The sequence below is a fragment of the Engystomops pustulosus genome, chromosome 2 (genome assembly GCF_040894005.1).
Source record: "Engystomops pustulosus chromosome 2, aEngPut4.maternal, whole genome shotgun sequence".
In the NCBI taxonomy this organism is placed as follows: domain Eukaryota; kingdom Metazoa; phylum Chordata; class Amphibia; order Anura; family Leptodactylidae; genus Engystomops; species Engystomops pustulosus.
Window position 1 is genome coordinate 121,951,197 of NC_092412.1, and position 25,619 is coordinate 121,976,815.

General features: G+C 40.6%; 1 protein-coding gene across 1 annotated transcript; it reads left to right on the forward strand.

The window, feature by feature from the left end:
- Positions 1-4,659: 4,659 nt before the first annotated feature.
- On the forward strand, positions 4,660-25,224 carry NIPSNAP2 (nipsnap homolog 2). The gene is made up of 10 exons (XM_072136214.1): positions 4,660-4,810; positions 9,653-9,792; positions 11,899-11,944; positions 12,651-12,745; positions 12,847-12,917; positions 15,720-15,860; positions 18,881-18,912; positions 20,720-20,814; positions 21,269-21,352; positions 22,427-25,224. Exons 1-10 carry the CDS (start codon positions 4,731-4,733, stop codon positions 22,489-22,491), a joined length of 849 nt encoding a protein of 282 aa, XP_071992315.1. The 5' UTR covers positions 4,660-4,730; the 3' UTR covers positions 22,492-25,224.
- Positions 25,225-25,619: the final 395 nt, after the last annotated feature.

The window sequence follows — 25,619 nt, forward strand, 5'->3', positions numbered from 1 at the left end:
TTGATTTAACCCCTTAACCAAGCGCTTTTTCATTTTTGAGTTTTCCTTTTTCACTCCCCACCTTCAAAAATCTATGATGTTTTAATTTTTCCATGTAAAGAGCTGTGTTGTTTGCACTTCGTAGTAAATGCGGTGTACTGGGAAGCGGGAAAAAAATTCCAAAAGCTTTCACTGTGCTCCCCAAATGACATGTCTCCTTTATTCTTTGGGTCGATACATTCACAGGGATACATTTCATACTTCAGTGTACGGAGCTGTGTGGGGTGTCATTTTTTGCAAGATTAAAAATAGTGAAAAAATATATATAAAAAACGTTTGAAAAATGATATTAAACAAAAAAAAAAAATCAAATCATCCCCCTTTCCCTAGAAGCTGTATAAATAAACAGCAAAAATCATAAACACATAAGGTATTGCCGAGTCCGAAAATGCCCAATCTATCAAAATATAACGGTTTTCACTGCGTTTAACCCCGTAATGTAAAATAGCGGCCAAAATTTTTTTTTTTGCCATTTTGAAAAATATTTTAAACATTTAATAAAAAGTCATCAAAAGGCTGTACAGTCCTAAAAATAGAAGCACTGAAAACGTCATCAAAAGTTGCAAAAAATTACACCATCCACAGCTCTGCACACCAAAGTATGAAAAAGTTATTAACGCCAGAAGATGGCAAAATTTTAAAAAAAAGTTCTTAGTTCTTGTAAATGTATGAAAACATTATAAAACTTATACAAAATATATGGTATCCCCGTGATTGTACCGACCCAAAAAATAATGTAGACATGTCATTTTTGGTTAAAGTACCCTAGAGAGTCTGAAAAATAGTAAAAAAATTAATATTAAAAAAAAAAGTAAAAAAAAAAATTGTAATACAAAACCCTTAATATGTCGGACTTTGCATGTTAAAACTGTGCCGCTCCGCAAAGCAGTCGTGTGCAAGCAGTTTGCACCTAAAATAAACTGGCGCACATCCCTTAGTACAGGGGTAGGGAACCTACGGCTCGGGAGCCAGATGTGGCTCTTTTGTTGGGTGCATCTGGCTCTCAGTCAGATCTTTAATAAATAGTGATGGCTGCTGTGTGTCTTAGACTGATCACTGGACACAGGCAGCAATATTACCGCTGCCTACGTCCTTTGTACGACCCAGGTGCCATCGTCTAAGTCTGGGTCAAAGAGAAGAGTGTGGGAGTGATGAGGAGCTGGCTGCAGAGAGCGCTGGTAAGTGAATATTCTTTTTTTTTTTGCTGTGGCTACCTATCTACTGGGGGTATGTAGAAAGCTTCCTCATAGGCATGAAGCACTAAGATCCGACAGGCAATGCTGGAAACCGCCGGTCTTTATAGTAACCCGGGAAGTGGGCAGCGCCAAACAGCAGCGCACTGGCCCTTTAAATCTGCGAGTGCCGGCGCGCACGCGCTGGCCAGCCGGGACAGGAGCCGGAAAGTGGTGAGTTGAGTGAGCTCGGAAAGGGGAACCCCCACGGAGAGGGGCACGAGACCTAGATCGCAGGGGCACCCGTGACAATGGGGTTACCTATCTACTTGGGGACATGTGCATATGTTACGGCTCTTACGGAATAACATTTTAAAATATGTGGCGTTCATGGCTCTCTCAGCCAAAAAGGTTCCTGACCCCTGCCTTAGTAAATGTGTCCCTCCCTTATATTGAGCCTCCTTCCCCTTACGTTGTGCCCCCCTCTCCCCTCTCACATTGTTTTCGCCTTCATATCATGCCTCATTCCTTCTACAGTGTGGCTCCTCCTTCCTTTCAAATAGCGGGGGGCATTTATTATTGACTTTTCACCAGTTTTCCCTTATGTGTCTGTTGCACCTTATTTATGAAGTATCGGTGCCACAATATTTGTCTTTTTCCAACACTCACAGCTTTTCTTTTTTGGGCGCACAATTTGGGATCAGCTTTGAAACACTTTTCCTGTGCTTCCAGTTTCCTGACACAGATTTTTGCGTAATTTTTGGCGCTCACTTAGAGCTGCAAAAAAACTGCTCTACAGAGTTTTCACCTTCATGAATGTGCGCCACATCTATCTTGCGCCACAATCTATCAATACCTTGTAAATTCCAGGATAATTTATGCACCAAAACAAGGACCCTGCACCAAATTTGGTAAATGCCTCACATTGTGCCCCCCCTCATATTGTGCCTCCCTCTTTTTACATTAACCCCCCTCCTCCACCTCACTTTGTGGTCAATCTGTCCTTGTTTCTGCGTTTAAAAACAAAACAAGATACTTTTGATTGCTTGTTTCCGCTTATCAGCCCTGCTTCCTCCTCTGCTGCTGTTTGTAGCCCCAAAGTTGGCGAGCTGATGCCGATGGAGTCTCAGCTTGTGACATACCTCCCAATATCAAACGTGGGACATTTTGGAGGTGTTTGGGCAGCCCACTTAACAACTATGGAGCCAAAGATGGAATGGGGACAGATAAAAAATGCTCTTCCCGCTTCTCAGAGTTTTATTACAGCAGAGCTTACTTAATAAAGGGTCCTATTGTGTTTTGTGTTAACCATATAGCTTGTCAATGTAAAGTGAAAGGAAGCAGTGTTCACTGGGGTACATTTTTTCTGGTAAAAATTTCATTCAAATGTACAGCATCCTTCTGAAGCGTCTAATGTGTAACAGTTTTGCAAACAGTCCCAGGTCAAACCATGGCACTAGAACTACTTAAAGTACATTCTGAGGTGGGGCACATTCCAATTTTTTTTTACTTGGCAAGAACAAAGCACTGGAAGCTTTCACATGCCAAAACTGTTTGATACAGGCGTAAGGTCACTTGCAAGGGTGTCCAAGTCGCAGTGTGTGCTGGCTGAAGCGTCTAGCCCGAACACTGAGCAGTCAGAACTTGACTCAGCATGTCTGATCAGTTCCAGTTGTCAGTGTTCCAACAGGACGTTCCAATAAGCACACAATGCAAGTGGGATGCGAGTTGGACACATCACACTCGCTAGTGTGTAAGGGGCCTAAGAGTGGATAATTCACAACAAAGAGATGAAATTTCATGTGGAGAGGTTGGAAAATTCAGAGTACTGCTTTAAGCAGCTCCTAGTGCTAAAACAAATGCAGCAGTGTTACAATATTAGCATTATCTGAAACCGCTATCTACAGAGGGTATATAGATCGTCTCTGCTTCACTTTATTTCTCTTCTGCCAAATGGCTGAGGTAAGCAGCTCCTCCAGGTTCTACTCATGGTCGCAGTTGTGGGTTGCGGTTGTAATCCCGCCTCTGCAAGGCTAGCGATGGTGGCTAGCATGGTACTGCTGGCAATGTGGGTTCCTAGGCTGTATGTTCCTCCTTCTTCTTTCTTGTTGACGTAGTATTGTCATTATTGGGGGGGCTCCTGGTTGTCTGTGGGGACTGTCAACTTTCTCTCCTGGTCAGCCCAATACACCGTGGGTGCCATAGATCGGGCTCTGATCGGGCTGATGCACTGAGCAGGGATCTGTCGGAGTCATTCTCTGGATTGGAATCAATCCCTGCCATAGGGTCCCCAGTGCACAGAGAGCTGAGCCAGAGACAGGCTACACGGATGGGCGGACGCAGAGGAGTTGTGTTGATGAGGTTTTTGAACCTGCTAATAACTGGGGCCACAGGTAGAATACATTTAATAAACTATGCTTCAGCTTTATCTCCCCTGGAAGAGGAGGGGTGGTGTTATTGATTTAGACTGTGGAGTGGCCTTGGTGGTTGCTCCTGCTGAGCGCTAACCATTAATTATACTTAGGCTGTCTCTCCACCAAGGGACCCCGTGTGCTGCGTCTATGAAATCTACCATCAAAGTCAAGCAGGATAAACCAGGGGCACAAACTCCCAGATCCAGACACTGTGACTGTGGCAATCTTCTCCTTCCTTCTAAATCCACTTTTTTTTTAATTGAAGAGCCTGAAGTGCTCCTTTGGATGTTACAAGAGCTTCTCCAAGACCCTCTTTGTTTTTTTTTAACTTTGTCTGGAAGTGTTGAGGGAGCAGAGGGTGAGGGGTCAACAGTGTGAATCTATAGCATGGAGGGGCTCTTTAACACCCCAAGGAGCCCTTCTGAGATTACCACAGTCAGGGTGCCTGGATTTATGAGCAAGTGCCCCTGGTTTACCAGGCTTGATTTTGATGGTAGATTTAATTAAAATATTGTACACTGCAGATCAAAATGAGAGAACAACACACAATTTCCTAAATGCTAAGCTCACTGTGTAGTCATATGTGAAGATTTTCTAATATGAGTAAATAGTAGTGATTAAAGCTTTATTAGAAAACAAGCTGTGGTAAATGCTCAGCTATACATTAGTATCCCCCAATGAATCACAGAAGCCACCCTTCAGAATTTAGTCAGGTAAACTAGTGTTTGGGCACATGCCAGGGGCAGAAGGGTAGGAGCACTGTTGCTTATAGTATTAAATGTGAAAGGATTCTCTACACAGTATACAGTAAAACATTTGTGTCGAAATCATTCACAATCATTAAGTGTCTAAAATTTAAGTGCAAAAAAAACAATGCAAAGTGGAAAAAGAACTTGATGAACCTGGATTCCATTCAATCGTAACGCGTGAACGCAGCAGTAACGTGCGCGCGCACCTCCCTAAACACAACACAAGCTCGTGTGGGCCCTCCAGTGGCTGCTGCCAGCATTACAGCAGTTCACCACCTGGTGGTGTCTGTCAGTATTACAGTGCAGCTCCTCCTCCGGTAACTGACGTTGTTTGGCAGCGCAGTACCTTGTGCAAGATGGCGAGCAGAGCCATGTCCGTGGCATTGAGTAGGGCAGTGAAGCTTCAGGCCTGCGGGCCCAGCGTTCTGCTGGTCAGGTGAGAATGAGAGCTGTGTCGGGCCTGTCCCCCTGCAGGATCAGCTCCTCGGCTCGCTGCAGTGTGTCTTCTCATAAGACTTTTTCATAAGAAAACATGTAATGATTCCTGCAGACCGCGGTCACTGAGAGATGGTGTGCACGGGTACATGCCCTGTGGATGCGGTTGTTAGTTTGTTCTTTCATGCCCGCGTGTGCCCTTCGCTGTGCCCGTGCCACGCGCGTGCCTGTGACTGTGGGCAGCTCAAGGTCACAGTGTGTGGCAGCGCGATAGACTATGGGAGGTTTACTCCAGGGACCCCCATACTTTCCCTCTAGAGACCCCGCTCCTATCTGTAATGACCAGTACTGAGCATCTGGTAGAATGTGCTTGTCATTACTCTCCATGTGTAGAATAACACCTACACCTGCCAGAAGTGAGTGTATGGATATAGGGCTACTATACTGAACTCTCCTCCAGGTCCAGTTCTAATCATTACCAACTTAAGGCATTATACCTGTCCTGTCCTCTGTACTTTAAGATTTTTTTTTTTTTTGTTGATTTTTAAGTTCATCTTATTCCATCACTGATATGTAGCCCACATGGCTTAGAAATGTAGTTCTACCAATACAATCAGGCCCTGGTAAAGTCATTTTACGCTTTTTATATAACTGCCTGTAGAAGAATGTTTCTCAAATTTGGTGGCCCAGTCAGCACTTTTGTCGGTGCTCGATCACATCATCATAGTGATCTCTAGCTGTTGAGGTAACTACTGCAGCACAATCACTTGCCTTAAGTCTGTTTTAATTGAAATTAAATAGAAATATAATGCAGAGAAGTTCCCTCTGCCACCAAACAGCCACCCCGCAGCTGTATTAACTGTAGGGCCAGCAGAGTGCACGTCCTTTCATTGTATTTATATATAATGCGGGGACTCCGTCCTCTGCACTGTGTGCAGCCCGTGGGATTGTGCCCCCATACAGTGCACATGTTCGTGTACAACAGCCCATAAAATGGTATTCTGCTTTTGGGGGAATAAAAAAAAAAAGTAATATTTACATTTCAGTTGAGGGATCGGTACTGGTGCCACATGCACAGAAAATGTGACATCATCACCGATGGTGCATTTGGAGCTAGGGATGCCCTCTGGGACCTAAATGTTGACCGTTCTGGGATTTGGGACTTGTTCAGAAATGGGCCAGTGTTGAGACTACTGATGTGGCATATTACAGCACCATTGTATTAAAGGGAACCTACCACCACGAATCTACCTATAAAGGTAGATTGGGTGGTAGGTGAATCAATAGGATGTGAGGGTAGCCCGGATTTGGAGCAGTGACCACATAGGCGCGGGCCTGCTGTTCTGCACATGCACAGACGGCACGTTCGTCGGAGGAGAGCGTGCAACTACGAGGAGCTGCACGCTGAAGATTTTGGGTCGGAGGAACAAAGAGGCTACTGGGGCGTGGAGTAGCCATCCCGTGTAACCTCAGCTGCGGCTACTCCACGCCCCAGTAGCCGCATAACAAAAGGGCTATCCTCACGTCCTATTGATCCACCTACCATCCGATCTACCTTCATAGGTAAATCCCTTTAAAGGAAATGAATTGCAGTACCACACACAATTTTGCAGACGGGCTGAATGCTACTGCTGTGTGAATAATCTTGTGCCACACTCTCTCTAGACCCATCAGGATAATGTGTTTGCTCTCAGATATTGATCACATTCATCTTCCTTCCATAAGCAGAGGTGGACAGGACTTGCTCAGCAACTTGCAGATAAGCCACCTCTTTCTTTGACCATCACTGTTGATTTTAGGTTCACCTTATGTACAACGAATATCATTTCCGTCACTGATATGTAGCCATATGTCTTTTTTAGCTTTGGGTTGGTAGAAATGTAGAATTCTATTTCTATCAGACCCTGGTAGAGTCATTTTACAGTTTTTTTATGTATTACTAGAGCCTACATAGAAACCTGCCTTATAGAAGAATGTTACTCAAACTTCTATCACTATGAAATGAAAACTGTCTTTGATGCTGAAATCAACCAGTCACAGATCAACTTTTATTTTTTTACTGCTTTTAAGTGAAGACTTTGCTGTGATTGGTTGCTATAGGTGACATTTTACACAATTGCTGGTGTTTGATATGTTTTCAGCACATAGACAATGAATAAACGTGTTAGTTATTTTCATTGTCTGTTTTTGCCATTTCAACATACCCTTGTGTAAATGTATGTAGCCCAATTCTGCAGGGCTCATTTATCAACTGTCTGAGAGCTAAAATGTTATAGGCAACCAATCAGCGATCAGCTTTAATTTTATAACCTGCTGTGGAAAAATGAAAGCGGTGCTCTGATTGGTTGCCATGAGCAACTAGAACAGTTTTCCAGACTATTTTGATAAATCTCCTCAGATGTTTCTTAAAGGGGCAGTTACCGACATTTAATAGATAAATAATTGATAGATGCAGGTCTCACCAACTCTCCATATAGCTCTATGGGAGTGCTGAGTCGTCTGGTTGGCTATATTTGGCACTTGCTTTGACTTGGATGGAGAGTGGCCTTCATGTACAGTATGTGTGACATTTCCTCAAGATGTTTTAGATACTTGAGATGTAGGTTCCACCCCGTTCACTCTACCAGATGGAATGGGGGCCACTTTAAATCTAAGCCTTTTGCACCCTGAGAATTTTCGTATTATGACATTGTTCATGGTTATCCTATGGTTTAGTACCCTACCAAGAAGGGCCCCACGTATTACATTTCTCTGTGTGACCTTGTTACTTTGTATGTTTGACCTTTTATATCTATTTAAAGACCAATACCCTTCCTCCAGCTGCATTTAAAAGTGGTTACATGTAAATAACAAGGTATAATACAATACCTCACTGTAAATGGCTATAAATGCAGTTTTCCTTAAGCTACCACAATAGTATCTGTTTCTCTCCAAATTTAGGAATAATCCATGATTTATTCAGGGTTCTGAAAGGTTGATAGTCCAGTACTCAGTTAATATAATCATCATAAGCCGGTTATAGTGCAGGTAATCATTGACCAAACTGCAATATTTGCTCATCCTGTTATCACGATTTCCAAATATCTTTTTGTTCATGTGATGTAAACGCTCTCATGCCATCCTGGCACGGACAGGGACTGGGTTTATGCTTTCCGGTGTTATGATGCAGTTTTTGAAGCTAAAACCAGTTGTATATGTTGTTTCTATTTTCAATTTGCTCCTTGTTTTTGCTTCAAAAACTTGATCACAGAAAATGTGACCGCTGTCCAGTCATGGTTATCCTGATTAGACGTAGTATTGGTTTTCAGTCAAGTATTTTGCTACTGTTGGCAATAAAGGAAAATTCTGGTAATGTATGATGTTTTTGTCTGTGTGCTACCTGTTTATTCATGGAAAGCACATGGACAAATGTATTTCTATGGGCTCACAAACAATGCTGTGGCTTCCACATATGGCTAAAAGGATATTATGTTCTTACACCCATAACGTGAAGGAAATAAAATTCTAAAACTATTTCTAAATTGCCATATTAGTGCTTCTTACCTCACAAAATATTGTGATAAAAAAATTAGATGTAACCCAAAATGGTGCCAATAAAAACATTTTCTTAGCCTGCAGTAACATTTCCCTAAGAATTCTCTTTCAATTTGAGTACAGGCGGTCCCCTACTTAAGGACACCCGACTTACAGACAACCCATAGTTACAGACAGACCCCTCTGACCTCTGGTGAAGCTTTCTGAACGCTTTACTATAATCCTAGATTGCAATGATCAGCTGTAAGGTGTCTGTAATGAAGCTTTATTGATCATCGTTGGTCCCATTACAGCAAAAAATGTTTAAACTCCAATTGTCACTGGGGCCAAAAATTTTTTTTTCTGGATATACAATTATAAAATATACAGTTTCGACTTACATACAAATTCAACTTAAGAACAAACCTCCAGACCCTATCTTGTACGTAAGCTGGGGACTGCCTGTAATTAAAAATTCCGAATATGGTGACGCATAAACAAACGAGTTTCCCTCAAAAAGTAGTGAAACATAAGAAAACATGTAAATATTTGTTTCCTTAAAATTATTCTGTAGGTTAGAGTAATTATCTCATGTATTATACAGTAGGATGGATTGTGTAAACATTTTAATTAAAAAAACAAGTGGAAAGGATTAATATATTTTTATCATTATGCTTTTTTATTTTTTACCTTATAAATTATGCCCTATATAAATTGAGCATGGCAAAACAAAAAAAGTGCTTGTTTCATTAGCGGCTGTATCCTTGAAGGAAATCTACCTTCAAAATCGAGCACAGATCCAGGCACTGTGATTGTGATAATCTTATTATATTTGTCATCCATGACCTCCTTCCTATTAAAATTAATGCTAATGAGCCAGAATGGATCTGGGAGGCATTACCAGACCCCCTCTGTGCTGTAGCTTCCCAGGCTGTTACACTGTAAAGGAGGTTGCACAAGGGGGGGGGGGGGCGGGGGCGGCTGGCGTTAGGTGAGAAAGTGGAAAAAAACTATTTTAAAGGTGTTATTCTGCTTGTTTTGTCAATTTCTGGTAATGGGTTCCCTTTAAGGGGTTAAATGTCTGTCAGACCCAGTGGGGTAAGTTCTCTGGTTCATCCCCATGAAAGCAGGAAGATGAACATTGGTAGCAAGCAGTGATTTGCTGATGTTCCGGATGTCTCCCTTGTGGAGCTCAGTGGCATTCGCCCCCCATAGCCTTTCATGGACTTAAGGAGCACATACTGATTTTTCCAGAAAGAAGCTGGTATATTGATTTATATTAATAAAAAGATACAATTTAACACATTTAATATGATTTATCTTTTTGCAGGGGCCTCTCTACCTCCAGCTCAAAAGCCCGAGAAGACAGCTGGTTGAGATCACTGTTTGTTCGTAAAGTAGATCCTCGTAAAGATGCTCATTCAAATCTACTAGCCAAGAGGGAGACCAGCAACCTCTACAAAATACAATGTAACTATTAAAGTTTTATGTGACTTTTTTCTTAGGTCAAATAATGTTCAAGCAAATAATAACTTTATGGTATACTATTGACATATTTGTCAGTGTCTTTGGTTAGAGATTAATAAATTTAAAGTTAAAGGGAATCTGTCGCCACATTTGCACATGTACTCGTATACAGCCAGTGACAGGTTCCTATAGAGCCCTATTAACTAAGACTCTTCTTTTAACTAAAATTGTTTCGCTTACTTCCACATAAATTACCTTTTATCTTCTATTATTTGGCATCAAAGAGGGTGTGTACCTTCCCATCTAATCCCCATGTCTTATGCCTCCTTACTGGTCACAGTTCATGTCATGTGACCAGAGTGACAAACTGTACCCCATGTATCTGACCACATGAAGTCACAGCAGCCTCCATGGACCTCTACTCCTTTCCATTCTTCATGGAGGCTGCTGTGACTTCATGTAATTACATATGTTGTAGAGTTTGCTTTTATTAGAAGGCTAAAGGACCTGCAGTGATGTCACTTTGGTTACATGTGATGAATGTGACACAAGACACAAAAAATTTACACTATTTCCTACAAGTAAATAGAGGTTTATGTCTGTAGTTGAATATTAGCAGACGGTCCCTAAGTACAAGGAGGCAGAGCAGGGATTTGAAGGGACAGAGCTGTCAGTCAGAATAATGGAGTGTGGTTCACTGCCAGCCTGAGAGAGAGAGAAGAGTCACAGTTCCCATACATGAGTCACAAAAACAAATTTCAGCTTATATCATTAAAACGTCTGTAATTAAGATAGAGGTCCCCACTGGCTGCTAATTTTAGGTTATATGTGGAGGACTTGTAACCCTTTATCAGCAGGCATTGTAAGTCAGGGTGGTCAAAATCTGGTGACAACCTTAAGTGATCTCAATAGAGAGATAAGAGTAATAATGACACAATAGGTTGGCACGTTCATCACCACAATTGAAGAGAATTGAGACTAGACAGCTACAAGACCTAATGTCAGATGGGCTTGAAAACTTAGTGAAATAATAGTGAAAATGCCTAAAGTATATCACTAAATGATGGTGTCATATGACAGCTAGAATGGAGAAATGCGGAATGTGTGCCAAACGTTTGTTTCTATTTCCTTCTGAAAAAAAAAAAAAATAAGACACAAATTATATGTGTGAGCACACACTAAAAAGGTAAAGATAAACCTAATATACAGTTTCTATTTTTCTGTGTAATGGAAGAAATAACTCATTTCCCCCTACTTGACACGGCCCCATTGAGGTCTATGGCAAGCGGTCACGGTGTGGTGAGTCCCTGTCGGATGCATCAAGAAGCTTCGGCCGGCTTTGCAGCATATACCTAGCATACAATTGCAGAATTAATAAGCAACCGTTCAGCTTGAACGGTTGCTAGAAATTGCGATTATTTTAGGGCTTCTACAAACGTTTTCTGGAATAAAAGCTTGATAATTGTCCCCTAAGACTTCAGTCTCTGTATATGGTTGTTGTGCACAATATACAGACGGTCCCCTACTTAAGGGCACCCGACTTACAGACAGACCCCTCTGCACACTGTGACCTCTGGTGAAGCTCCCTGAATGCTTTACTATAGTCCCAGACTGTAATGATCAGCTGTAAGGTGTCTGTAATGCAGCTTTATTGATAATCTTTGGTTCCATTACAGCAAAAAAATTTTGAAACTCCAATTGTCATTTTTTTTTTGTCTGGAGCTACAATTATAAAATGTACAGTTTCGACTTGCATACAAATTCAACTTAAGAACAAACCTATGGAACCTATCTTGTATGTAACCCGGGGATAGCCTGTATAGGGATGAACAAAAGGCGGTCTGACAAAATATTACATTGGTGCCAATGGTGAACTGTCTACACAACAAAGTATCAAGTGTTAATATGAATAAGGTATTAATATACTAATATATTTTATACACATGTACAGTTTTAATGTTTTCTGAGGGAATACTTAAATATATAAAATGGGCAAAATGTTTAACTTAATAATATTTAGCTTAAGTGCTGAAACTTTGTGTGTTATCGGGCATGCCATTTGTTTGCACAGTGTGGCATTCATTTTCATGTTTCCTTTTGTTTTTCCAGTTCACAATGTAAAACCAGAATGTCTCGATGCCTACAACAAACTTTGGTAAGCTATGTCTCTAAAGTGAAAACTATAGATGAACCAACGTGGAAGAAAGACAGCTTAGGCATGACATAATGTACATATTAAAGACTATGGCTAGCGAAACACCCTTACATGCGTGGTCTGTGAATCTCGGACCTTCTTCGGCCAAATTTTCATGGACCTAACACAATGCCAGGGATGGGATTTCAAGCATAGTTGTACATGATGTAAGGAGTCCCTGTTTCCCCTCAGAACAACAGTGCCAAACTGCAGTCATGTCTGGGATTCCTAGACCAACTGAAATCATATGTCTGTAGCCAAATACAAATATTTCTTGTGATTTATGTACAGCCAGGATTGTAACAGTGGTATTGTGCTAGTAGGAAAACGGTTTCTACATTAAATAATAAGAAAGGGGGGAATTACTGTAAGAGATCTCAGAATATGTAGTACATCGTCACCAGGGGTTTGTTTGAGGACCTCAGGAAGAGCCCTGAATTATTTTATTGCCTTTTCTGAACGTTGTTATACACTATGGAAACAGGATTCTCAGATACCAGAAGATGGGGGAATGTCATCTGCAGATTTCATAGTGAATGTACTTTTTTGGTGGGAAGAGGAAAACTGGGGAAAAAGCCTCAGTTAAGTTATAATACAAAAATTCATAGTATATTGACTTTTACTATTGTTAAATGTTATATTACAATTTACTTTAAATGTTTTTAAGTGAGGAAGTACTTCCAAAGGTCCATGCAGGAGAGGAATACCCATGTACATTGGTGGGCACTTGGAATACATGGTATGGGGAACAAGATCAGGCAGGTATGTGTCTTCTTGTTTTGGCGTTTATAACATAGCATATGATTATATATCATGTTATATAAATTATTGATATGTTTTATTCATCTCTTGTCATGCTCCAGTTCATTTGTGGCGGTATGAAGGAGGATATCCAGCACTCACAGAAGTGATGAGTAAACTTAGGAAAAACAAGGCAAGTCTCCTGCTCTGATTAGGTGCAGCTCAGGAAGTCTACATAGTGCTTCTGCAGTGACCTCTTCAGTATTACATGTCTGCTTTTCATGTAATTGAAATGCCCTATATTAGAACCTGAATACTGGGCCTCTTTAACAGTGCCTGACGTTTTGGCTGTCCTAGTCCATCCATGTATTTTAATGTAAACCATTTTTTCTCACAATATACTTATTAACTCAATGCTGACCTCCCATTAAAGACTTCTTTCAACGTTGCTGCAGTTTCTCCTGCTCCCACATTAATCTTGGGAGCAGGACCAGATCTACCAGCTGTCCGAGACCCAAATAACCTAGGGAGAAGGTAGAAGTGGTTTATTACATGACTTGACCATGCTAAAGACAATTACCATTTAGTTTTATTAAAATGTAGTAGTGTTTACAGTAAAAATTATTCTGAAACATCCACCACTAAGGGGTCTACTACAGATTTGAGTTACACTATTTGTTGTATGTACTATTCCCTCTCTAGGGTTGGAAAATAAGAGTTCTCCTGAAGGAGACCGTGGTGTAGTCTTATAGCCATGGATGCTTCATGGCTTTTGGGATTCTGGGAAACTATGCTAATTTTCCAGGATGGGATAAAGAAAAACCATGCCTCTTTTTGCTACCTTGTAAGGCAGCTCCCATGACATCAAGCATGACCTTAAAGGGAACCCGTCACCATGTTTTTCACAAATACAGGTAGTGACAGGTTCCAGTAGAGCTCTAGTAACTATCTAACCCCCTTCTTTTAGCTAAAAGTAGTTTCCCTCAGATCCCCATAAAATCAAAGTTATAATCTTGCCTGGTATCTAGGCATCTTTGGAGCGAGTCAAGGGGCATGGCCTAATGTCATGTGACCAGGGTGATATCAAAGGTCCTGAAGCTGCTTAAAATTAGCAACCTGTCCTCATGTACATATCTGACCACATAAAACAATCACAGCAGCCTCCATAGACTTCTACTCCTCTCCATGCATGCTGCTGTGATTTCATGAAATATGTGCTTGGTGTACAGTTTCTAATGCTACAAAAGCTATAGGACCTGTGATGATGTCACCCTGGTCACATGACATTACAGCTGCATACAGAGATAGCAAAGGGAGGAGCTACTGGATTCAGCCGGAGGAGGCCACGGCCACCTCGACTCGCTGTAGCCAATGCTTAGATACCAGGTAAAACTATAATTAAAAGTTGAAAATATGGGGATCTGAGGGGAATCCTTTTTAGCTAAAAGAAGGGCGTCAGTTAGTTGCCAGGGCTCTAAGGGAACCTGTCATTACCTGATTTGTGAAAAATACGGTAACAGGTTCCCTTTATGGAAGCCTTATGGACACGATGTGGGATTAAAACCAAACCAGTATATCTATTCCAGAAGGAACAGACTCCAACTGTAGACAGCACTGTTTCGACGTGGTTGGGTCTCCTCAGTGCTCCTCAGTGCCGCAGACTGATGAGAACACAATGACGATCCATTTATTCACAAGAGTCAACATTATCAGCAACAGTCCATTTTAGTTTTTCATGGGAAGTCAGGGACCTTAAGTCTGCGATCTCAATCACATTTCTAGACTTCTGCACCTAAAAGCTCATGGTGACCAGGAGAACGGGGTGACTATCACCCCAAGAAATGTTTAAGCAGGGTAGGAATTGGTTTGATTTTTCTTCTCTTTAAAGAGGAACTGTCAGGAAGATTTGGGACACTAAACCACCCCACGAGTTCTCATGGACCAGTGATTTAGTGTCCCAAATCACCCAGTGGCTAGTTCCTCCACTGGACCTATCAAAAAAATTACAAATTTGAAACTTGCCTAGAGATAGGTCCAATGAAGTGCATCGGAACCATCTGTCTTGTGCTCCCCGTACCTGCGTAGTTCTTCAACAAAGCCCGGAGCTGTACACCGGGCTTCATTGCGCAAGTACCATAACCACGTTGCACACCCAGTAAAGCCGGTTGTAGTACGCTGGCTTTACTACATGGGTGCGGGGAGCCCCAGAACCAGGTAAATATTAAGGGTTTTTTTTTTTTTTAATAGACACTTGTGGACATTCTAAAGGGTAATTTTAAACTCTAAACCACTGGTCCATAAGGACCTGAGGCTAGGTTAGTGTCCCACAATCGCCCTGACAGGTCCTTTAACCGTTTACAGGCTAACTTGATTTGCTTAACTTCTTATAGAACTAAATTATTTTTTTATTAGAGTTTGGCATCATCATGGTTTATAAGCAGTGAAGTTGTATCTTCTTCTCCTTATGTATCTGCAGTGTAGGGACTTGCTTAAGAATACACCACTCATTCACTATATTACTGTTTACTACCTTCACCATAGGTTTCAGGGGGAAAAAGTTTCCAAAACTTTTTTTTTTTTTACATTGTTACATACATGGACCAGTTCAGCCAAACCAATGGCACTGTTTTTAAAGGCCCTCTTTTCTGGCTCAAAGAAGGGACCCTCTAAGTGGAAAACATGAACAAGTCCCAACATATGGACAGGTTTTGTGTATCAGAATAACCCACATAAGCGCTGAAGTTGAATATATGAAGATATATATTTCATAATAGTACTGTAACTACAATGCATTGCAAGATCTGTCACATGAAGCATTCATTGGATCCTGTTGATATATAATTTGGTTCTGTGGTAATTGTAACAAATGAATAGACAATACTGCAGACAGAGTCTGTGATACAAAAGTGAAAGGCACTGGTGCTGCTGTTTAGTATTTCTGAATTTGTTCCATAAGTTTGTTTAGTGTCATCAGTTTCTGATTTTTCACTGACAGGAATTCACAGAGTTTCGCAAAGAACGGGGCCAAATGTTGCTGTCCCGTAAAAATCAGCTACTACTTGAATTCAGTTTCTGGAATGAGCCTGTCCCTAGATCAGGGCCAAATATTTACGAGCTGCGGTCTTACCTACTTAGGGTGAGCTTGTTTGTTTGTTTTTTACTCTTGCATGAAGATGCTTTTTAATTCAGTATGTGTTACTTGTCACATAATTGTATGGTGGTGGCCTGGAGGACAGTACTAACAAATTATATCACATGTATCATGTTACTGCTTTATGATTTATGGGTTCTTTTGGAGTGCCTCTACAACTGTTGATAATTTATATGTTTCAGTGATATATATATATATATATGGTCTTGTGGCAGTAACTCACTTTTGTGATGAAATAACCTCTGCACCATATCACTGCTGTAAACAGATTCCAGGTCAGCAAGCTAGAATAAGATCACAGTTACCATACTTCACCATGTAGTATGACCACTTTTGATTACAACTGCACAAGTGTTTTACATTGAGCTATGCATAAACAATGTTAGAAATTGTCTGCAGTTGTCTATTAAAAATTATCAAAGATTGTAAGGCAACTTTAGAGGTTAACATATAGGATGATAGGTTTCTTCAAAGGGATCTTCAATTTTCTTCATTACATCATTAAATCTTCTTTGTTTCTTCATTACATCAATATTCAGAGTCAATGGGAGGCCTGGGCCCACCAAATGTTACGTGGAAATACTACCAGTACATTTTTGGCGACCAATGTACAGCCTTACCATTTTGTGGCCAGATATCAGTCCCTATTGACGCCTATGGCATCTGGTCACTGTGCGGTGAGCACGTTGGCTCACTGCACTGTGACCGTGCACAAAGAAATATAGGACATACCCTATATTTTGCCGTGTTGTGGTTCCGGCCACTCTCTTCTCTATCTCCTGCTTGTGGCTTTATACTCACCCAGGCTACAGGTGTCCATCTTAATGTACCCTTAGGCCGTGCGTTTTCATTTTGTTTTTGTTCAGGGAAAAGGCATTCTCAAAACACATTGGTATTTATTATAACACCAATATATTAAGAGTTGCGTTTTTCAGGATGTGTTTGCAATGTGTTTTAAAACGCAATGCTAATACCTCCACATATTGTGGTCTCTTCATAGTGTGGCCCTTCCTCATCTAATGGAACCCCCTCTTTTCCTTTCTTTGTTTCAACTTTGTTTCAAAAAATAATGAACACCAGACACTCCCATTTCCCCTTTCCCCAGCAGCTCTTCTCAATTTCCTCTGCCACTGCTGTGTGTAGCGATGCATGCAGACATGATGACATCATCACAATGCGCCTGCCGGCCACACAGCTGGTGCAGGGGAATAGTGATGATGCAGAAAGTAAATGGCTCTCTGCACCACAATCTTATCTGCGTCCAGAGGAGAAGAGTTGAAGACCCGACACAGTGGGTCAGGGGGCGGAATAGGCAAGCAGTGTGGGGTGGGGCTTAACGGTGCTTTCACCGGTACAATGTCCGAATCTTGGTACATTGGAGCTTCACCTGCATGAACTGTACTCTATTTCAGCTTTGTAAAGCCGAAATACACACAAGCGAGTTTGTTACAGCAAACCGTGTGTGTGTGTGTGCACCAGATTAAGCAGCCCAAACCAACTTAACGGATATGTTTGAGTTCTGTTTAGCATCTGGAACCAACTAAATCCTGTGCAAAAAGCCTTATGTAGAGCATTGCCACTGAAGGTTATTTTTTTACAGCTTTTGATCAATGGTCAAACATGTGTGGTAACAAAGTACAGCCCCCTAATTCTGTTTCAGCGACTCTTTCTGCCCTTTAGGTCAACAGTTCAAGGATATGTTATAGATATCTTTCTCCAATGATATAGCTGCATTGTTGTTTTCTTTGCATAATCTATAAATTGAAACTTCACTAAAACTCCAGAATCCGCTGCAGAAATAAGATTTTCTAAAGTTTTATGTAAAGATACATAAAATCTAAAAATGACCACTGCTTATGAATTAAAGGCATTCCATCAAGAGTTTTGTCGTTGCCAAACCGCATTCCATGTTAGATACCAGCCTTGGTGGAGCTAACTATACTTTGTATTCTGTAAGTGCCAGCATGATTGTGAAAAAAGTGTATTTATATTCCAGGATTGTAGCTGAACTAGCAGATGAGATCTCTGCATCAAGAGGCTGCACAGTTCCTCCTCTCCACTTTGTTAAAAAAAATGTAGTGGGCTTCTGCTGGAGTGCTATTTTGTCACTTAGAGGTGATTCAGAGTTGAGAGGTTGTGGGGCAGTGTAATGAAGAGATCACACATAAAGCCGTGTATGTGGACATTCCCTCTTTGCATTATGTACAGCAACAATCCTGGAATATAAATGCATTTTTCATATTTGTGCTCCTACAAACAAATCACACAGATGTCCAGGGCTGCTACCTAGCACTGTTTGTAAATCTGCATGGTCAAAACTGAGAGTAGACTGTTTTTAATTCCTAAAATGTGGTTGGTGGTACATGCATGGTATCAAACAGCACATACAACTCTGAAACACATATATGCAGTCACATGTTGCTTACTTGGCTAAGGAGGTAAATATCACAATAAGACTAAAATAAAGATATTCAGTAATACAAGTTGAATAGGAGTGTTCAGTAAGCCTCGCTTTTGAGAATCTTGTAGCAGCAATCTCCACCACGAGTAGATACGACCTATACTACACCACCAGAAAAGAAATACTTCTACCATGATTTTAAAATTTATTTTCTCATCTTAGCCGGTGGGAAGATCACACCTATAGTGGGCCAAAGCATTGGTCCCAAAGCCACTGTAATCTGCATGACAGGGGTCCACAATCCCCACTGCATTGATGCAGGTCCTACATGTGCAGCCTGTATTATAGGCAGTCACACGGAATGTATTGGTATGGATTCGGTGGACTACGCCTGTGCTTTTTGCTATTTTTCTATCTGTTTGATGCTGTTGTGGTGTGTACAGACTGCTGCTAAACTGGTACTGTAATAAGCATGTGATGCTAAGTATTATTGCTGGTGACTTTTGTGCTTGAGACCTACAATTCAGTTTGATTTAAATTATTAGTGCTGGCCTCCTAAAACTTTCCATTTTGCTACATGGGACATGCTTTTTTTCTTTTCCAGCCCGGAACCATGATTGAATGGGGGAACCACTGGTAAGGATACAATACATTCGACTAATAATACCTATTCAAAAACTTGTATGACTTAAAAAAAGCCTGACTGGCAGGCTAAAATATTTTGTACAAGGAATGGGTTCAAAAACTGAGCATTTCTAAACCTGTAGCCAAAGTGGTGACTGCTCAGCTAGTGATTGTATAACCTTGCATTTGCTGGCTGTGAAGATGGGACCAGCAGCCTTGCAGGCATTGTAATGCCTGCAGCAAGTGATGGACAATCTTTGTCTGGACAGCCTGCTGCTGGAGGGTATCTGTCACTTTGGAACGGTACACCATTTCTGCACAGTCAGCGAATACTGGAAAAGTTGGGGTTTGTCAGATAATTGCAATAGAAAAAAGAAGAAAAATTTGGCACGGCTCTGATAATTAAGGAAATTAGCACCAGGTGCCAGATTAAGACTAATAACTTGCAGGTATCTGATGGTGTTGCCACATGTAGCTTTTGTATTGCGTTGGAAAAACGCCTGGGGGTGGGGTTTGGTCCGATAGCATATTTATCCATGGAATCTGTAACTAGCACCCAGTGCCTTGCATTTTTGCAATTGAAAACACCCGGGTGCTGGTTATAGATTGCATTAGTTTCCATGGATAAATATGTGATCGGGCCAAGCCCTGCCCCGGGCATTTGTAGACGCAATACAAACGTCACGTGTGGCAACACTGAAAGTGTTCACTCATTCTGATTAATGTTTTTTTTTTTTTTCAATGATCTCGTTTACATTTTTATTCTGTGCTTTCGAATATATACAATTTACAAAATAAACTTAAAATACTGCTATTTTACACATATTCAGATATATTCACATAGGACTACAGTTACCATGCCATTTAGGAAATTGTGTGCTGTTCTCTAATATTGATCTCCAGCGTATATTCTATTACTTGGCCTCTTTTAAGCCTTTTCTAAAACCCTGCCCTACACCTCATTGAAGGGTATTTACCACAAATGCTTTTCATTGTCCTAAAATATTCTACATTATCTTACTACTTTTTATGCAATTTTAGTGGTATTTTCCGATAAAGTGCAGTCATATTGGTTGTGCCTTGATTTGTGTATGGAGTTGATTCCGATCCTGAATTACCATATGTTAAAATACTCCTATTCAGGGTCTTTACCATTAACTTTCTGGGGCTGGAAATCCCCATTCAAGTATAAAGAGGACCTTAGATAAAGCAGAAACGCTGTTTAGTACAATGAAACATTTAGTAGGCTGTGCCTCTCTTTTGCCATTTAGTTGGTTAGATGAGGGACTACTGCGCCTCATCTTTATCTTAAAAATGGAAGTTGTACACAGTATGTGACCCGATGCTGGTGATGCCTACATTTCAGTGTACAGACGCTGGCTAGTGTGTTTAAATAAATTATTCCATGGTTTTTGTGACTACCTTAAGGCTTGCAATACCAGCTTCACTTACAATACTATATATTCCTAGTATGTATGGCGAAACATCAGGAGATGTCTGTTCCCTGCCATAGGCCCATAAAAATAGGCTAGGGTTGTCTTATACACACATTATGTCACTATTGAGTGAGCAGTACAGCAGGTGGAATAATCCTCTTTGGTTGGATAACCTGCCAGTTGAATTTTTCTGGTTGATGATCTTTCACTGACACAAAGACCTGAACATAACCCTAACCTGATTACATTAGAACAGATAAAATAAAAGGTGTAAAATTGTCATCACATCCATGTTGTAAAGATTTCAGCTAACATTGTATTCTAGAGAAAAAAAAGGGTTGGTGTTTTAGTATGATTTTTGCCATTTTGTTTCTTTATCTCAGGGCTCGTGCAATTCGGTATCGGCAAGACAGTGGTGAAGCTGTAGCTGGATTTTTCTCACAGATTGGACAGCTTTACATGGTCCATCATTTGTGGGGTAAAAATTTACATATACTTTAACACAATACAGTGACTGGGTATCTAGATTTGTCCATAGTCAAGGCCAAGGCGTTGGTGACTGGCCATGAAGTATCCAAGAGCAACAAAACATTAATGCGGGTATAAAGCTGTTTAGAAGAATTGGCTTAATGATATTCTCCTGGGCTCTACACTTTTCTATAGAATGGGGACCTACTGACCCCTCCCCCCGTCCCCATCCAGGTGTAAGGGAGAGTTGGCTATGCGTGCTTGGCCACCCTCCATTCAAGTCTATGGGAGTGGTAAGAGTCACCAACTCTCTTTTCCACCTTCCCAAAGGAAGGCATTTAGAGGATGAATTTATTATAGCTTGGAATGTCTGTGATCAGTAAAGCAATTGGGCCATATCTGTTGGTAAAAGATCACATAATTGTTAACCTAGTTATTTTTAATGCACTTTTTTTTCTTCCCAGCTTACACTGATCTGCAGACCAGGGATGACATTAGGAATGCTGCCTGGCAGAAAGATGGCTGGGATGAATGTGTCTACTACACAGGTAGGAGACATTTTCTGGAAAAACCCTCAGCATTTCCATAGACATATGGAACACATCTGCAGCCAACTGTCCATTGTCTGCAGCTGTAAGGTCAAGGGACTCTTGCTTTTGGATAGGAGCTATTCTGCAGTAACATAACTCACTATACAAATGGCCAGTGTGTAGATGTAAGGTGTCTTGACAAATGCACACAAAATAGGAAAGTGGGGACATTGTCCATTATACACTTATTTCTGACCCTTTAAGAGAGTGATGCGGTGTCTGCTAAAGTCCAGTGGTGCTCAGCATGCATAAAGTAAGGCTTCATGCACACAACTGTAAATTATGGCCTTGAGCTAGCTGCACAAGTTATGGCTAGCTCATGGCCACCATTGACTTTTTATGCATGGTCACTGTGCCGGGCAGCCACAAAACAAATTATAGAGTCGGTACTATTCCTGATCAGATTTAAAACAAGGCCCGGCACTTTCAATGAACATGGGCTGGGTGAACCAGGCCACAAACAATGGCACAGCTTGCATCCAGCACACAGTCATGTGCACACAGCACAAGTCAAATCTACAGTAGTAAAAAATATTTTTACTTTTATTTCAAGTACCTTAAAAAGCCCAAGCAGCCAGGGCAGGTGGGGTCAGAGGGTGTTGCAAGAGTGACGGCCTATTCACACTACTGCAGTGATTCCTCTAGCTGCAGGAAGATCAGTAGTAGCATAACATTCCTTGCTCCTGCCTGCCCTGGCTGCTTTAACTTTTTAAGGCATTTAAATTAAAAGTAAGCAGATTTTACTGGTGAGTGCCATACAGGGAATTTTGTTTCAATTTATTCAGCAAAATTGATTTGTATCACTGTGTCTTCATCTTTTGTAAGCAAAAATAGAATTTATCAGAATTTTATGCTGTTTTTGAAACTAAAATTACAACGGGAGAAAAGAAAAGTTGCATCTGGTCTTTATACTTCCCCATCCCAGTTTATCCAAATCCGGATTTCACTTCAAAAATAGCATCAGAAAATCTAAACATGTGAACATACTGTTACCCCAATAAAATTCCACACTAATCGTTTTATATATTTCAGTCCCTCTTATACAGGAGATGGATTCCAGGATAATGATCCCATTGAAGATTTCTCCCCTCCAGTAATGCACACAGTTCTAGTGCCTCGAACCTTCCTGACAGTTACTTCATCAATGAATGATCACATTCAGGCTCCCACAACAAATGACTTCTTATTACTGTAAAACATATCTCTTTATATGGTTATTGAATATATAAATTTGGTTATAACCACTCCTGTGTTAAGGAACTGATGAATATTATATAGAATAGTGACGGTCAACCAGCAGTCCTCGGGAACTACAAGGTGTACATGCTGGAGTTACCATTTATTTCCAACCATTTTTATTTCACAGATTAGGTACATTTTACACCATATGCTTCCTTAATCTTTCAACAGACTTGCAGAGGCTAGTGGTAGTATGAGTAGAGACCTACTTTCTTCTGTTCCCTGCTCCCCTGCCAGTCCACATGGAACTTTTATGTAACATGACATGCCATTGAGTTCTGTCTTGTTAGCAACACGAAATTCAGCAGAGATTTCGGAGTAAAAATCAGATCACTAGAGGAGGCACTTAAGAAGCCAAGTAATTGAATAACTTGGTACCTTTCTCTAAGAAATGAAAAAGTTGTATTTTTGCTTCTGCCATTTATTCAAGCAGAGTTTGTTGAAAAGTTAGATACAATTAAAGTAATCACTTTACACCTGAAGTCCCCATGATGTGATTGGTTGACCGCGACTCGCCCAGTTTCTCATACTGTGGTAGGAACATTGAAGTCTTAGAAGTTTTTTTGAAACTTTCCTTTTCCTCGACAAAGGCTTCAATATTCTGCAATTGGTAAGAATATATAATTTGCTTCCCACTTTCTTGGGGTTAATTTGGGATAAAAAAGTACTTTATAAAGAAGTTCCGTTCATAAATATTCTTACGTTAAATGTGACTATTCATAATGTTCTGAAATCATAGTGCATTCCAAGATTGGCAAGTCTTGGATTGGATTTATTAAAGGAAAATTCACAAAAGTATAGAAATGAGACTTTTACAGTAGTACAAACCGGGGCCAGTCTTATCCTACACAGAAAATTTTAATCTTACGACAAATTGTCCTGAATTAACTATACACTTTTATAATTTTGTGCAAAAAATTGCCTTTCTGTATCCCTTATAACACAAAATATTATGCTTAAAGTGAAACTCTACTTGATAAAAACCATGATGTTTGCAGATTCAAAATGATCTACAAATGAGATTAAAATTTTCAGAGCAGTTGGATCTAAATGTTTTCTGATGCGTTCAGAAAATGTCAGGTTTGCTATCAGTAGCTGCCATTTTGAAGGAGCCTGTCTGGATACTTGTACAATAAGCTACCAAACTCCCTCTAGTGGCAGCTGTAGGTAGCCAAATTTGTTACATTTTCGAGGACCTGTCGCCTCTTGCATTTCCTCTGTGTCGTTCCCTTGTTACTCCTCTTTGAAAAAGTAAATGGTCAACTAGGCGTTACCAGTTACAACCACTTGGCTTGACTAATACATTTCTACAAGGAATAACATAGGCATGACAAGACACAAGCTATAAGAGAAGATGTTCCAGAATTGTTACATAATGTGGAGTACAAATATTTACTTTAACAGCTCTGTCAGAAATAGACCGGTCCTTTAAATCTGTTCAAGAGATTGTCCATAAATTAGCACTGGTGGCCTATCCACGGGATTGATATGGATGTGACTGGTCTTCACACAGAGCAAAGAGCTGGAAGCATAATCTCTATCAACAGCCACTGCTTCCCAGACACCTCTACCATGTGTATAGGTGATCAATGGTTGTACTTGGACAACCCCTTCTTGTTCGTTTTAGCTCTTTTTAGCTGGAAAAGTTTAGGCCTTAACATGAGCCTCAGTTTAGAGCCACTTCAACTAAACAAAATTAAAAATAAAACTATATTCATAAATGAATAACAGGAATACGCTGAAATTGTATAGGAAGATTAAGTCCCCACTTTGAGGAATACAGACCCTGTTTGCAATAGCCTTTATCCTGTGAATGTAGTCTAAAAAGAAGTTGCCAAAAGAAGCCTCAGTATATCATGACAACCATGTAAAGCATTCAGATCCTTCTTTTACAACCACTTTAGATCTACTGGTCTCTCCACACAGGATTACAACCACACTGTATAACACCCAATTTTTGGGCACTCTGTTACATTGCTATTAGTGTATCTGTTACCAAAAAAAAAAAGTTTTGCGTGGAATTGAAACGTTACAAATTTTCTTAGCGTAATTTAATTTATATACAGGTCTTGCTGCTTGTGTGTTGGGGATTAAACGCTGGTTTTTCAGTTATGCCCTATGTTTATCTGACTAGATATGAGGGGACCCAATGTTTGGGTTTAGGTTCGACCTGGATATATTGCCAGATTGGTGCCACCTAGCAACTAATCAGAGGTCTAGTTGCTAGGGGCATTAATTTGCCGGATTAGCCGACTGACCACTAATCCAGCAATGTTTCTTGGTCACGTGGGCTGAATTTGCACACAAACATAGGATGCTCTCATCTCTATAATCTGACAAATTCCATAAATGAACACCAGCAATATTTACACCAGGTTTGGCAGGCAAATATTGGTGTTTTTCAAGAAAGGGGATACTGCTGTACACTGTCATCATGTGGAGATGCTGTTAGATAAAATTCTGTTCCTCTCCTCAATGTAAAGAGAAGCAAATAGGTTTGTAAATTGTTACAATATGATAGGTCATCAAGTGAATAAACATAAGCAGTTTTTTGCTCAAAAATGGTATTAAAATCATTTTATTTGACATGATATTTGTGTTTTTGGTCTTTTTATTATATCAAATCTTGTAGTTGCCTTAACGTCTGTGTCACTGCTGCCACTCGGGCTGTGTGAGCTGTAGAGTCATACTACTGATCACCTGAGGCCCACTGCTGGGGTCCATCAGTAACATACCCACAGAGGGCATCATAACTGGGTGCAAAGTACTGGGGGACCTGCTACCCCATAAACCAGCAGAAAAAAGGGTCACTGCAAAATACGTGCACCATGTAATATATACACTGCTGGCAAAATGTTTGGATATTTGGCTTTTGAGTGAAATTTTATGAAAAATACAATTCCATTCCTGCTCGACGACCACATCTCATGCTGTTTGCAAGTCTACCAAGACAAGGCTTTCCACTCTTCTCAAAAGGCAGCTCTCA

Excerpts from the sequence above, each read along its gene's own strand:
- NIPSNAP2 (XM_072136214.1), top strand. The coding sequence starts at position 4,731 with ATGGCGAGCAGAGCCATGTCCGTGGCATTGAGTAGGGCAGTGAAGCTT. Across the intron at positions 12,746-12,846 it reads TGGGGAACAAGATCAGGCAG|TTCATTTGTGGCGGTATGAA; the intron begins GTATGTGTCTTC and ends GTCATGCTCCAG. Across the intron at positions 20,815-21,268 it reads CATGGTCCATCATTTGTGGG|CTTACACTGATCTGCAGACC; the intron begins GTAAAAATTTAC and ends TTTTCTTCCCAG.